Here is a 17,069-nt window from a genome sequence, read left to right as displayed (position 1 = left end):
TTGCGGATAAGTGATGTTTGTGTTACAGCGCTTTGTAAATAGTAAACATTTGAAGTTTTTAAATGAAATTTTAGTTTCATAACTTTCCCCTTTCCCCCTTACATTCTATCTCTACAATGAGCGCGGAGCGAAAACCAAGTGTCTTCGCGCCAATGTGAAGAGACGCCTGGCAGGCGATAAAGTATTTTTTAAAGACTTTGAGAGTCGTGTATATCACTAAGACATCTGTGGTTATAAGTTAATGTTAATGTTTATACTTATTAAAACTTATTACATACTAACTCTTTGAGATATTTATTAAATATTACTTAAATTGTTATTATTTAACAGAAATATATATTTTTAATTGAGTTACTTAAGTAAACTACTGGGCCGATGATTGTGGGTTCAAATCGAGGCAAACACCACTGAATTTTCATGTACTTAATTGTGTTTATAATTTATCATATGAACAGAGGTCTCAGCGTTCAACACACTGGAATTAGTTCCAAACATACTCTTCCAAAAGATATTGTAGTTTTATGACTTTATATTATATATATATTGAACGAATCCTCAATCCAAGTTAAATTTCGACATTTATGAAATATAACTATTACGAAACAAAAGCAAAGGTCACTCTACCATTTCAATTATAACTCTTGCGAAAATGTTATTAAATTAACCGCAACTTCGCGCTCAGTTTCTAGTTCCTGTAAGGGCCTGTAACACATTTGAGACGAAATAGTCTTAATTCAAACATAGTACTTATATTATTGGTGAGGATAATGACGAACTGCAGGCACGAAGGCCATAACATCTTAGATTCCAAGCATGGTGGCGTTTGTTTGTTGTAGAGAATTATTACTATTTCTCACAGCGCTTATGTCAAAAAAATATACAGTCCATTCAGGAGATACTAAACTGAATTGGCTAAGAATAAAATAAGTTAAGGTTTATTTTTTATGATAAAGATAGGCCGGACGAGCGACTGGGCCACCTGTTAGTAAGTGGCCACTACTGCCCATAGACAATGGTGATACTAGAAATATTAACCATTCCTTACATCACCAATGCGCCACTAAATTTAAGAACTAAGATGATATGTCTTGTGCCTGTAGTTATACAGGCTAACTAACCCTTTAAGCCGGAACAAAACGATACTGTCTACTGCTGTTTGGCGGTAGAATATCTGATGAGTGGGTGGTAACCGAGACGGGCTAGCACAAAGCCCTACCACCAAATGAATATTAGTTATTTATTTATTTTATATAAAATAATAACATCAGCCTTGTTTAGTTGTCATTAAAACAAAATATTACGTCATATAAATTTAGACCGGACTGACTGACAACAACAGAACCGTAATAGATTTTTTAAACAAGTACTTATGATGATGATTTCGACCTGAACGGCGGTCAATCTGAAAGGAGTCCGGCCAATTACGCAGGACATATAATAGAGCACAAGTGTGTACCCAAACACAGGTGCAATATAGAGAATCCTCACTTTCATAATTCGGTGGGACGACAAATCCGTCCCGACCGGAAAGAGAACAGGCGCAAGCTTAATGTGTGCACAGGTAAGGGAGCGTACACAATTCCAACATTCAGACTCTAAGATTTACTGAGAATTTTACAAAATAAAACTCCATAACTTTTTGGCATGACCTTCGGTCCACATCGCTGATGATTCTTTCGTGTGGCGCATTGATAGAATTGATAGATTAATGCTTGAGGCAGGACGACTTCCCAATTCTCAATAGACATGTTTTATATCGTAATGCTAATTCTATATATATATCTTTCCATGAAGTGGAATTAGGGCGTTTTATTTTGATGTATGAAAGATGGTATACCGAATGTTAGAAATATTTCGTTTAGATATTTAATAACAGTTTTTGAAGAGGCACACGGAAATGCAAAACACGTTCGAGCCCAGAACCTAGGGATTTCTAATTTCGTCTCTAGCCACTAAACCAACGGAACAGTCATCGACTTGTATTTATACTAACGAAACAAATGATATACATAACGAAGTTAAATGAGGACCGTCGTTAACAGATTTACAATTAGATTGACGATTGTAACAATTCAAATATATTTATTTTAATTTATTTATTTTCCTATGACGGCTGTCAAACCGCGACCGACGCTAATCCCGTCGCTGCCGTTCCATCTACTTAGCTCCCGCGTACTAAAGTTATAGATAATGTCCTTCTATTGAGTGTCAATCAAAGCAATAGGCGTCTGACATATACAATATTACTACGGTAATGACTAATAAACATCTGATGATCCAATTTGTACGTCAGTTTCATTGCGTAATTGAAAAATAGACATTATGAGGGCTAACCGAGCAGTCGAATGCGTAAACTAACATCAACATATTATTGCGCGTACGCAAACACTATGAAGGTCAGTTACGTTATTATATTTACTAACTGATTTCTAGTTGGAACTATTGCTACTTCGTTTGTTTAGTGGGTTAATACATGCCTGTCGATCCAACAGTCATGGTTTTAAATTTCAAGTCAGTTGTTAAAGATATTTTTCAAACACAACTCGAAAGATTTTGGTAGCGTCAAACTCATGCCTCGAAAAGTACTTAAGATCTTCCACGTTATCTCGTTTCAATTGCCGTCGAATCCGACTATCATCTGCTATGTACAGTAGGAGTAAGAAAAGGTTCGTCACCTTAAGGTCTATTTTTGTGTGCTCAGTATGCGCGATAATCTGCTTTACCGATTGAGTATGACATAATATTTTGTCGCGATTTACACTATTTTGTACCTGGTTATCATACTATGTTAGTTTAATTTTATGTGCAGTTTTCTGTTTAATGCTTTAGTTTCAAAATGTACTAAGAGTTTACGACTTGATACAGGAATTAATTTGAAAACTGAAGAGGGTTTTCTTACTCTGACTGTACCTACATATAACCTGGTTCACATAATTAGGCAAAATTATTCCTAAGCGGGACTGCTGTTTGCAGTTCGCCGCTTTATCGGTACTTCGATTAAGGAACATTATTAATAGCCCTTAAATATCATACTTGTTATATTAAGGCGTTTTCTGAAGTAGAATTATGTCTTTCTATCCGAGGATGTATATGTCATTATAACTATTCACAATTTAAATTCTATGTGTGCGCTATGGTTGACGGTGCACCATGCATATTATAATGTCATTGTCCGTGCGCTCACAGACCGGACAGATTCTAAAATTCCGAGATTCCGAGATATGTCACGTGCATGGATTCCAAGAGTTCCAAATTACAACTATTTCAAAAGGCTGCTAAATTTCATTCTGCTATCACCATTACTTAATTCTGGGGCGATGTTGACTACTATCTAAATTTAATATTAAAAAAACTCAAATAATATCAAGAAATCTTATTTTTTCAATGTGAAATTTGTGTACCTACTGTTACCTAGTCAATGGTACGGAACCCGTCGTGCGCGAGTCTGACTCACACTTGGCGGTTTTAATTTTAATAATTATGTTACACTAGTTTCCGCTTGTAGATTCACCCGTATTATTAGAGGCTGCTTTGTATATATATTAATAAGCCTCAGATACTCCGACTCATATGCCATGGCAAATTGTATGACTCCCTTAATACCTTCGTAACCCCTTTCCGTCACCGGTCTTTACTTCAGTATGTGGTTAGCGCGTATACTATATACTTCTACGGCAATATATTCTTATAATGTTAAAAAAATATTTATTTTACTAACAACACTTGTATGTTTTTTATTTATTCTACTCCATATTTATTTATTGTTGTATTATTATTATTAATAAAATTAATTTTACACCACAAACATAATACACAGAAATCATATGATTAAAAAATATAAAACTTATATACAAAAAAAATTACACAATAATACTTATAGTTGATACATATATAAATATTTTTTTTACTATTATGCACGAATTAATATTGTAATAAACTAGAATTTTATTTTCAAATATATATATCGATTTTTTTTATATTTTTAAAATTTCTTATCAAATAAATAACATAACATTAAGCATATACGGAACCATTTACTACAGAGTTCAAACTTACGCTTGATCCCTTTAACTTCTCACTTTTCACTTTCGACACTTCAAACTCAGATCTCAAGGTCGCGGATAATCTGCGATGTCATTGTCTGTTTACATTTTGTCACAAAGTTACGCAACCCGCAGTTAGAGTCTCGAGGTCTCAAAACATTTGACTAGCAGATTGAGGGCAATGAGATCGTGACAGAAAAAAGTTTCGTATTAAATCATTTACTTAATAAAATTTTAAAACGACTGACTGACCACGCACAGCCTTCACCGGTGGCTCTAACGGGATGATATAGACAGCAATTCCTTATGGGACGTGGGTGAGGACTACGGAAGGATTTCACAAAATTCATCTCCTAGGGAGGTTAAATAGGGGATAAAAATCTCTACGGAAATTCATGTTATCTGATGTTAAAAATATAAAAATTTAGACTTATGAATTAAGTATACTTTATTATACACCACAAACAACACGAAACACACAAAAAAAAGTAAAACAAAATTAGTAAAATAAAAAAAGAAAAAAAACGAAAAATAAATGTTGATTACGAGTGTTGTACAATGGGCGGACTTATGGCTAATTAGCCAACTCTTCCAGACAACCCGATCTGAGAGAGAATTTTAAAACCATCGGCGTAGGCGGTGCAGTAATAAACTTACATACAAACATTTACACACTAATACTTATACTTACTACATATCTTAACATAATGAGTCAAAGAAAAATTTGAAAGCGTTTCTGAAATTGAAAATAAAACTTTGTTTGGAAATTTTTCATATTTGAAAGAGTATTTTTAGAGTATTTAGTTTTTTATTAAATATGGAATTTAATATTTTGGCTCTTGCTTATGCAGAAAATACAGTTGTTTCAGCACCACTTTTGAAAATTCGACGTTAAAAAAAACGAGGTTGAGATAAAGAATAAAAGTTTGCACTTCGTCTTCTATTTAGAGTAAAATATAAAATTGTTGATAAAAATCACTAGTTATCTTCGGAGTTACATTTTTTCGATGTTAAATATGTAAAAACGTGCTTAAAGTTCTGTGTGTTAAGTTTCTTTTTTAAAAAATATTCTAAAATCAGTCGTGGTTAATGACATTATATTATTATTTACTTTGGAATACATATAATTTTTAACGCATTTTAACCTATGGGCCATTTTTTGACCATTGACGTGTTCGTTTCTAATGGCAAAATAACATCGGTTAATTTAATGCTATTTGTATATATATATACTGCTCAAGTATGTGTGCAAAGCACAGGTGCGCTGTCAATCTACTTCCATAATCCGATGTGACGATGGCTACAATGCATACTATTTTTCATTGGCGCAACCGGGGCTTGTACCACTAGGAACCATTACAAAATTGCAGCCTATTTTAATAGTTAATATATACAAATGTTTACAAATACACAATTAAAGCCTACACGTTACGTAAGCTTATGTGTTAGTTAACTTGTTTCGCCTTCGTCGTCTTTTAGGCCAAGATTTGCTTAATTATCGTTTGATATGAGTATGTTACTCTAATTATGATTAATATCAAAAACTCCATCCGAGAAAACTATGTGGAAAAACTGACTGTCTTGCTGGTTCTTCTAAGCCGGTATCTCCACGTGTAATTCAAATTCTGTATTAAGACGATTCAAATGTAGTTTTACGAGCCTAGTTGAATAAAGATTATTTCGATTATGATTTTGATTATTAAATAAATTAAATTAAAGCATCAATGAAACAGGTGATATTATTATTGTTATATGGTCAGAAGTAAGAACCATGGGTTGATGAATCACGATCATATTTATATATATATAATTATTAGAAATTATTTATAAATAAGTATATATACTTATTTATAAATATATACAGGGTTATTGGTAATTCGACGTATTCCCGTTAGGAGGTAATAGGGGTGACTATTTGCAATAATTTTAACCCCCATATGCATAATGCAAAAGTGAACCATTTTTGAGTTATCGCGTTATTTAGATTTTTTTAAAATAAGTCAAAAATGCAACTTCAAAAATTTATTTAAAAAAAAAGTATCAATTAAAATTTATTTTTTTCTTCTTATTTATAAAAACGATTAAACACTGGATATTTTTTAATATTTAAACAATAATTATCGGCCCAAATTTAAAAATGCGAGACGGAAAACGATATAATTTCAGCAAAAAAATCATTATACTGTTCTGCAGATTATTTTAAAAACATAACCGTTTACTTAGCTTTCCGAAAATGTATAAAAACTAGGAATTTATTTCAAAGCAACCGAAATAAAATGATCAGACATGACGATGGTGGAAATTCGTATTCGAACAAGACCGAATTCGTACTAAAGGTCGCTCTTTAAAATTCCCACAAAATTGATTTAAAATAATAACCAATGTAGAAAAACTTACTTATTTACTTAACTAAATTACTTAATACAAATTTAAAATAAAATTTAGATACATATGTTTATGTAAGGACATATATACTATATATAAATTTAGAATAAATAAATTAGAAATATATAAATTTAGATACATATGTTTAGGAATTTTAAATGGGAATTTTTTGAACTGTTGTTCAGTAGCAGAAGAAAGATGATTCCTTGGCTCCTAGGTTATAGATTGCGCGAATAGACCTCTTCTGCAGCACAAATATATTAAATAAAGTATCATAGAAAATGTTAAGTTAATGCTTAGACTGTGTGTAACTTTTAACGATAATTAAACCACGGACACCAACAGGTGCAATTAAATCAAAGCCTGATAATATAATATTCACACATGACTGTTTAATATAGCAGCGTTATATTATTTATTGACAGCGGACACAAGAATAACGACCTATAAAACTTGGTAATCCATCAAGTTTTTCTTCGAAATGTGGATTTTCGAAAAAAAAACGGAGGCAATCAAAATGTACATATACATACGTTTTCAATGCCTCCTTGTTCTAGTGGCTAGATAAGGCTGCAGCTGCTGCCTAGGTTCAAACCCAAAGTTGGAATAAAAAAGTGACGCTTGTTGTTTGAACCGAAACAGCAGTTCTGAGTATTTGCTCCTTACCGATAGAATATACGGTGAGTGGGTGGTGCCTATCCAGACGGGCTTGCACAAAGCCCTACCGCCAAGTAAACTTATGTAAACTTAATTTCATGAATACATTACTTTAAAATGTGACTTTTTATCGAGCTCAGTCGGGCAAATTGGTTTAACAGAGGTGCTCCACTAGGTATGAACCCGCAATAATCGGTTTGCTATGCACACATTTTAACCTATGGGCCATTTCGGCTCTGTCTATTCAAATAAAAATTTGGAGTGTTCGTTGCTAATGGCAAAATAACATCGTTTTACTTAATGCTATTCGTAATAAATATACGTTTCTTACATCTACAAAAAAAAATTAAATTGTTTGTCTCTCTATCTTGTCACATACAAGATAGAGAGACAAACAATTTAATTGTTTGTTTGGTCGTTTTTAAAAAAAATACATTACAGATCATTTTAACTTTGCCGATTCATAAATTCAAATAATTAAAAAAATAAAAAAAATTATATTAATTGAAAAAAAAAACGTTGAGCTATTTATATAAATATATTTAACTAATATATATTTTTTAAATTTTAAAGGAGTAACTAGCGAATTTCTTGCCGGTTCTTTTCGGTAGAATCTATATTCCGAACCGGTGGTAGCTTCACTTAATATAGTTTGTTATACGACGACTTAATATAATTCTTTAAAATAACGATTCAAAAGTACTTGTAAAAGCCTACTCGAATAAAGTATATTTTCATTTTGATTGTTCCAGCTAATCTCAAAAACTGAAACGATTTTGACGAGACTTTCACTAGCAGATAGCCGATGTTATGAGGAATAACTTTAACTACTTTTATTTTAAAAAAATAGCGTGATTCAACTTCCACGCGAACGGCTAGTCTAAAAATAAAACATACACGAACCTCATTGTTGAATGTTGGTTGTATGTGTTTAGCACAGTATTACCAATACACATCAAATAGTATAACACCCACTTTATTTAAATAAAAAGAAATCGCAAATACGAAACCAAATAATTTACTTAAATAAACTCGTTTTGACATTACTTAATACAGTGCAATCATGCGCGCAAAAAAACCGTAAGAAAATCTGTATTTGTATATTTCGCACGAAAGGTCGTTCGGACGTAAGCAAGAATTCCACTAACAAAATGTAATTTTATCGCTTGTAATCGTTGCCGTTTTCCTTATCCATATACAGTTGCGATTCGGTTGAAGTTGGATCGGAATAGAATCGAAAACGTATCATAACTATTGTAATTCAGTAGAATTGTCCCCAGGCTCGACATTCGACGCGCAAATATTTTCAAAACGCAGCGCTTCGTCATAAAGTTGAGACTTTATTGGAAGCACCACAGCGTTAAGTGAAATGGAAATCTTTACGAGCGATGTTTCTATCGATTGCATAAGTCGGATATTATTTAATTAGTTGCTCGTATTGGGTCGGCCGTCGTGAGAGCCGAGATGGCCCAGTGGTTAGAACGCGTGCATCTTAACCGATGATTTCGGATTCAAACACAGGCAGGCACCATTGAATTTTCATGTGCTTAATTTGTGTTTATTATTTATCTCGTGCTCGGCGGTGAAGGAAAACATCGTGAGGAAACCTGCATGTGTCTAATTTCAATAAAATTCTGCCACATGTGTATTCCACCAACCCGCACTGGAGCAGCGTGGTGGAATATGCTGCAAATCTTCTCCTCAAAGGGAGAGGAGGCCTTAGCCCAGCAGTGGGAAATTTACAGGTTATTAATTTAACGCTTGCCAATACTTGGCTTTCATTCGATTAATTATCAGATATCAATATTTAACATTAAAAATAAATACCCATAAAATTTCCAAAAAAAACGTATTTTCCAAAACGGTTCAATAATAACAGAGTCAACCTCCTTTTATTGAAGTCGATTCAGTCGAAAAGAAGAAAAATATAATTGTATTTATGTTTCGTATTGCGTTGTCATTTTCGTGTTAATTATAATTCTGAGGTGCGCAGAAAGTGAGGAAACTCGCCATCGCAATTTTATGCGCCGGTGACTAGGCTTATTTTTCTTTATTTATGCAATAAGGTTAAGATAGCCTTGAACCGACGATTAACGAATTCAAATGAATTCAGTTGATCTAGTTCTCTCCGAAACAAATTATGAAATATTAACTTATATTTGAAAAATTCTTAGAGTTATGTATATTATGACCAGCCGAATTCCTATGATACAAAATACTCGCATCTCATTGGTCGAACCGAATCCGGTACACAAGACAATTTAAGATATGATTTGTCGACTAAAAATCACGCGTATTAACCAATGTAAACCAACTATAAGAAATTTTGCTACTAAGAACTGTACAAATTAACGAAATGTAAAGACCATCAAGATAGAATTTACTTGGTGGTAGGGCTTACCACCCACTCATCAGATATTCTACCTCCAAATAACGGTACTCTCTATTGTTGTGTTCCGGTTAGAAGGGTGAGTGAGCCAGTGTAATCACAGGCACAAGGGCCATAACATCTTGGTTCCCAAGGTTGGTGGCGCAAAGGTGTTGTAAGGAATGGTTAATATTTCTTACAGCGCCTTTGTCTATGGGCAGTGGTGACCACTTACCATCAGGTGGCCCATGTGCTCGTCCGCCAACCAATGCCATAAAAAAAAATGAAGGGACGGAAAGTGGCCCGCAAGATTGCGTATACGCAAGCGTGCTACTTATGATGTACAACTCAATGAGCAACATCGTACAATCTCGCACTTTCTCGTGCCCGCATGGATTTGAGATCGTAGTGTAAGCGGCGCGTGAACATGTTCGATGCTGTGCACCAGTACACATGTATGCGTTGACACCTCGTTGCTCAAGTAGCTTATAAGACAGATCATGTACTGAGTTCAAACTCAAGAACGACCCAATAAACATATGGCTTTTCTTTGGACAATACAGTAGGTATAAGATTTTAAATTAACATGGTTATTTTCATTGCTATAAGTATTTGAAACGGGATATTTACCATGTTTTTTATTTTTATTTGTTGGAACTCGATATTTCGAATGTCTTGTTCACGAGACTGAAGTTTGCGGGTAGATGTTAACATCCCGTTTTAAATACTTACAGTAATACTCATATTTGTACATAAAATGTGTCCTGCAATAAGCTAGTTTCCCTTTAAGATGACAGCCGTTGCCGAAATAGAATAGAATAAAAACACGTTCATTCAGGACAGACAAAATAAAAATAATAAAAATAAAAGTAAATTAAACATTAACTAATGACTATAAGAAAACAACCACATAAGAACTAAAAAATGTGTTTGTGTTTTAAACACAATCTTATCTTATGATGTGTGCACCCGTGATGTCTCCCCAAAAGCTGTATTATTCAGCTCTTAAGTTGGGTTAGAACCCAACGCTGATATTCAATAGTAGCCTTGTATCTATGACGAGACAAAGAACGTGACAAAGTGATAATTAAAAATTTATAATAGTTTTATAAAATAATAATATATCATAATAAATATTGGACAACATCACATACATTACTCTGATCCCAATGTAACAGCCAGATCGAAGACAACATAAAAAATTAATGAACTTTTTCTACATCGACTCGGTCAGGAATCGAAACCGGGACCTCGGAGTGGCGTACCCATGAAAACCGGTGTACACACTACTCGACCACGGAGGTCGTCCAGTAGTGTATACACCCTTATATACATATGTCATAATGTAATGTATAATTCATAATGACATTTATAGTTTTATGGTAATAAATAAATGCAAGTTTTAAAATTAAACGCAAAACAAACCGCAAATATAATAAAATAATAGTAGGTAGGTCACGATGCGTGCTGGTCCATAAATAAGCATGAATTAGTGCCTTTGTCTTGGGCTGAGCGATTTTTTATTCGGTAACGATGCAATGGACGGTACAAAAGATCGTCTAAATTAATAAAATAAAAATAAAATTGTCATCAAAGAGGGATATAAAAAAAATGCCGTCTCATCATCAATTTCAAATAAAACCAAACAGCAAGTATTCTCTCCTAAATTAACAAAGATTTTTCTAAATCGGTTCATAAAAGACGGAGCTCTGAGGTTAAAACATCTAAAAGAATGTAATCAAATCGAGGGCCTCTCTTTATTGTTATTGTTATTTTGAAGTCGATTAAAAATTACATATTGTGTATACCAACCAGCTTGGCGAGCGGTTAAACGATGTCAAAGTATATTAGTGTTAAATATATATACAAATATCTTACATATAAGATATAATTATAATTATATTATGAAAATTCCCCACTGGTCTCATGACCCAAGATCAAAGTTTACTAAAATTATTTTAATTATTTTTCGATTTTGCAGGAAAACGGTTAGTTTAATAATAAAAAAAAAAAGTTAGATAATGTAAATGTATAGTTTCTTGAGAATTTAAAAATAATGAATGTATGTTTGACTAAACTAATTACTAGTGTAATTAGATTAGAGATTTCTCAAAGATAGCGTTAGCATATACTAATGTATATATCAAAAAATATCAAAAAGGAAAACGTATACTAAATTATATAAATAAATATATATATATATAGATATATATATTAATTATATTATTCAATTAAGTACCGTCAGAAAAAAAAGCATCGTAAAATTTTTGAAATGATAGCAATTACATATACAAAATGATCGACGAAGAAAAAGTATTGTAATGTAAATAATGAACCGTGAAATGACGAAAAAAATATAACGCAAGCGTTTGTGGAGTATTTCGCACGATGTTCTTGGTTGAATAGTTTGGGTGATAGTTCGGCCTGTCGGAATCGAAACCAAGATTATGTTGGTGCGATATTATATTTTTTTTAAAGCTTTAACAGGTCAACGTCAGACCGTCAGCCATCGGCTCTAGACGAATTATCTCTAGGCCGAGAACTACCCTGAAAAAGGAGGCTCGCATTGTCAAGACAGTACGCAAGCGATCCTTTGACGTTCCTTAAAGCGCAGTGGGTACCGCTAGTTTTTCAATGGTCTGGTACATTCAGTATTTATAATGCGATTCAGTACCACTACCTCCATACCAATATCTCCTGAAACATAAATCAAAACAATTTAATTTAGATTTTTAGTCTAAATAAAAAAATACTTTAAAAATAATTATTATTACAATTATTATTTTAAAAATCAATATCCATGATTAATCTCAAGATTTATTCCGAATTGCTTGTAATACACTAATATGCGATAGACCTCATGAATGAACCAAAGATTCAATGTCAAGCAATGTCAAGCACAACTGCGTTTTCTTGTGATTGGTTTGTGATTATAATCTCACGAAGATATCATTTATGTAGTCACTGAATCGCATTGGAGTAGCGTGGTGGATTAAGCTCCATATTGTAGGTTGTAGTGTTGTATCTTTGTACAAGTCCGTCTGGATTTGTACCACCCGGTCATCAGATCAGTCTACCTGCAAACAGCAATACTTACCTATGTTCCAGTTTGAAGGGTGATTTAGACATTGCACAAACGTCGACGACGACAACCTATGGGTCGAGTAGTGTGTACGCCGGTTTTCATGGGTACGCCTCTCCGAGGTCCTGGGTTCGATTCCCGGCCGAGTCAATGTACAAAAAATTCATTAATTTTCTATGTTGTCTTGGTTCTGGGAGTATGTGGTACCGTCGTTACTTCTGATTTTCCATAACACAAGTGCTTTAGCTACTTACATTGGGATCAGAGTAATGTATGTGATGTTGTCCAATATTTAATATCTAATTTAATAATGTAACATCTTCGTTCCCAAAGTTGGTGGTTTATTAGCGATGTTTGGAATATTCGATTAACAATTGTACAATAAAAAAACTCTTCAATAACAGACTCTCTGTCTGTAATGGTTCATTCATTATCAAGGAACTATGTGGTAATATTATTTTTAGTGTTGGTATTTATGTTAAACATATTTATATACATTTTTGTGTTTTTCAAAATCTATAATCCGTTTTGTGTAAAAATTTCAAATAAAAATGTTTTTAGCTCCATACGTCGTTGGTCAAAATACGTCAAAATATTTAGAGTAGAGTTTTTTTTTTTTTATTTTCAATTACTCGACAACAACTTGACCGATTTGTATGAATAAAATTCCATGCTATTGAAATTTTAGGCGGGTTTTTCAAGGTTTAGCCTTTGTCGAACAACATACTTGTTTTCGAGTTTTTCGAAAAATTTTATTAAACAATAATTTTGTAGTAAAAGCATTCTATAATATAGACACACGCAGAAGCGTTGAAATTAAAACACTTACTGATTTTTTTACTTCTAAGTGCAACTTCTATTTGAGTTCAGCAGCTCGTGGTCTAAATTATAAAGCTTGTAGAGCCTGAGGTTCTGACTTTAAATCTGATTGAGGTTACTAAACGCATTGAGTATTCATTAGCAGCCCGGCTACGTTGGGCCACACTCCTAGGTTAGGCTAGGCAATATATTTCCGTTGGTGTCTGATTGCTATTCCTGATATTAGAGTTTGCATTGCATCGGTTTATATGTGTAATATAATACTACGGTAATAAAACGCGTTTAATTACGATTTTTTTTTGTAGACCGATCTTTATTTATAATTTACTAGCTAAATCTGCGTCTTTTAGATAAATTCATAAACTTTAACAACCATCACTTCACATTCTACCCGCTCGAGGGGTGAATTAAATGAGTAGCCAATTTATTTCCCGGGACTCATACTATCTCCACACTAAATTTCACCTAAATCGGTGTTTTAAATGTGAAGAGGTAACAGTTACTTTCACATTTGTAATATTGGTATATATATTCACAGAATAATATTTAAATTTTTTAAATACAAAAAAAAATTATATCGACTTCGAAAGGTTTTTTAAGAAATATGAGAGCTAAAATAAAAAAAAAAAAAAACAATTAATTTATTTTTATCTTTATAGTTCTTATGTTTGGTAAGAACGCAGGAATCTTACGAGATGATTTCAGGTTTAAATACGGGAAAGCCACACTGAATTGAAGTGCTTAGTTTTCTATTTATAATTCAGAGGTAAAGGAAAACATGGTGAGTATACCAGCATGTGGCGGGTGATCTGTCGCGTGTCAACGATCCGCTATGTTCAGCCAAAGGAAGACCTTAGCCCAACAGCGGGCTATTTTCGGACTGTTATATTTGTATATAAATTATAAATGTATATATAGGTACATAATTAAATATTTTAACGTCGATATATATATTAATATGTTTACATTTATATTTAAATAGAAATATTGTTACATGAATAATACTTAACTATGATTATATTAAGTTTTTTTTTTTTAATTGTTTTGCGATGGAAATAGTTTATTAGAGCACGGCAACTATGAAAGAGTAACGTCTTCAATCTAAAGCAATGACCAACATCAAAAGATAAACCGAATATTATCATGATTGCGACTACGTTCGACAATAAGCCTCGGTACCTAAAACCCCACTTCTAACATTGCAGCAATGCGGGTAGCGATAACGCACAGTCGAGTTCAAAATGTGGTGGTTTGTGCTATACTGTGCTGTGACTTTAGTTCTAGGAGATAATGACACAAAAAGAGGTAAACTAATTTTTTTTTTTTAGATTAGTGCATTCTCCTGCTAGTGCATTATTATTAAATATATTATCATATATGTATATATATATTATATCATATAATCACGATCTAAATTATAGAATTGATTATGGTTTGTTGGTTTCATTGAACTTTTTAATATCAATTATAAATATAAATACAATTAAATTTTTCTTATCTATCTTTTAAATAAATAATAGAGAAAAATCTTTAGTCGAAACGAAATTATATTTTTTTCTATATATTAATACATGGAGGAAATTTATTCCCCTTTTTTACCAAAAAGACGCGAAGTATATGAAATTTGTCACTATTAAAGTTTATGTGGAGAAGAAGTGTAGATATTTTTATAAAGTATGCATTACATTTATACATTAAGATAATAAAAAAAAACATTACACACACAACGATAAATTAACACATACACCTTTATCTACGTAATAAATTAAAACTAAAAGACTTTTTTAAAAACAAGCCTTTTTTTTAAATACGCCGAAAAAAAGAAAATACCTTTTACTGGTAAGTTATAACATAATTTTACATTTGACACTTTTGACACAATTTATAAGATAAAAAAAAACTTGTCTAGAGACTTACTCGTATTTACTTAATTTGAAAATTTTATATAAATAAATATATATTGGACAACATCACATACATTACTCTGATCCCAATGTAAGTAGCTTAAGCACTTGTGTTATGGAAAATCAGAAGTGACGACGGTACCACATACACCCAGACCCAAGACAACATAGAAAACTAATCAACTTTTTCTACATCGACTCGGCCGGGAATCGAACCCGGGACCTCGGAGTGGCGTACCCATGAAAACCGGCGTACACACTACTCGACCACGGAGGTCGAAAAATTTATTTACATCAAATTATTTACTAGTAAATCTCGCGACAGGCGTTTTTTTTGCTATTATAAAGTAGCCAGATTCATTAAATAGGTTTCAGCTTAGGAGGGTTTGGTTACAATATATTTGAAAAAAAAAAACGGTATATTTTATTTTCATTATAGGTACATCGACTTTCTTAATTATTATTATGTTTGTTAAAAAATTGCGCTTATAATAATTAGTCTATTATGATATTATTTTATTTGGACAGTAGAGTATGTTATAGGGTAGGATATTGCTTTGCTTGGTTAGTTGTAAATTGTATATAGGTTAGGTTGAACTTTTGTTGGATGTATTTGAATGGGTAAATAGGCTTTCTTAATTATTACTATGTTTGTTAAAAAATCTGCTAACAATTAGCTTAATCTTATGAGATAAACGAACCACAGCGATATTTAGTTGGAGTTATTAATTATTTTATATGTAAATAAATATCACAAATTAAAATATCGCATAAAATAACGCCAAAATGTATAAAAGTAATAAGTAAAAAAAGGCACGGGCAACTGTGAGCCCGTGGATGTTTTAATTAAATAAAAGAAATAAAAAAAAAAATCACAATAAGTATTTCTTGCTTAAACTCATACATTTTTTACTACAAATTAATTAGTTTTTTTATTTATCAGCGTGACATGAATTTGTGTTTGGTACTTACTGACTTCAACGAGTTTAATTAAAATTACTAAATAGTCGTATCGGTTCTTATTCATTATAAAAAAGCCAAAAAAATCAAACCTTGCCCAATATAATAAAACACCTAAAATCTCAATCTCAATCTCAATGCATATCAATAGCTTCAGGCCGAATTACATACTGCAGTAGGCTCGACTTGAGCGTGACTCGTGACTGCGTTTTTGAGTTACTATTTGAAACGTCTCTGACTCAAGAAAACAGACAGCAACGAGAGCCACTCTTATCTATGGTCGTAATCCTATACCCTGATACGCGAGTCCAAGAGTTTAACTGGTACAGAATCTCGGTTAAGTTCTCAGATTGTCTCAGTAGAGTAGGTCGAATCTAATTGCCAACCTGCTCATATTTTATTACGTAAGTCTGAAACTTTTACTGACCGAGACTCTGGAGTTTGGAAAACGCAGTAGCTAGAATTAGCTTAGAGAGAGAAGCACTATTCCCAATGCACACGGCCAGCTTCATGTGGCTTGCTAAGACAGAGATCTCATCCAGACAACCTTAAGGGCGGTCCCACATAAGGTATTCGTCTATATTGTAATAGTTCAGACACGAGCATTACATAAGTGAAATAGAAGCACCGAACATTACAGTACGCAACTTAACAAATTTCGTCAATTTTGTAATCAGCTGTGACACCAATATAAATCATTTGCTCTTTTATGTAAAGAATATAATAGAATCAATATTGCCGCACTCAATATAAAACATATTCATCTTCGTCCGTCATTGTAAATACAATTTAATTAATGGTAGGCGAATACACAATATCAAAACTTTATTTGTTGCATTAGTGACGAATGC

The 17,069-nt window shown here is 32.7% G+C and overlaps 1 protein-coding gene across 1 annotated transcript in view; it reads left to right on the top strand.

Moving 5' to 3' along the window:
* The first annotated feature begins 14,538 nt into the window (after nt 1-14,538).
* Nucleotides 14,539-17,069, top strand: part of LOC125072797 (nose resistant to fluoxetine protein 6-like) — a 39,750-nt gene continuing 37,219 nt past the window's right edge. Inside the window, exon 1 of the mRNA XM_047683493.1 lies at nt 14,539-14,659. Within this exon, the coding sequence (XP_047539449.1) occupies nt 14,596-14,659 (64 nt within the window). The 5' untranslated portion in view covers nt 14,539-14,595. The remainder of the gene's footprint in view (nt 14,660-17,069) is intronic.

The sequence above is a fragment of the Vanessa atalanta genome, chromosome 22, assembly GCF_905147765.1.
Source record: "Vanessa atalanta chromosome 22, ilVanAtal1.2, whole genome shotgun sequence".
Taxonomy (NCBI): Eukaryota; Metazoa; Arthropoda; class Insecta; order Lepidoptera; family Nymphalidae; genus Vanessa; species Vanessa atalanta.
The sequence above is the reverse complement of the archived record's forward strand: the minus strand, read 5'-3'. Positions and strand labels throughout refer to the sequence as shown.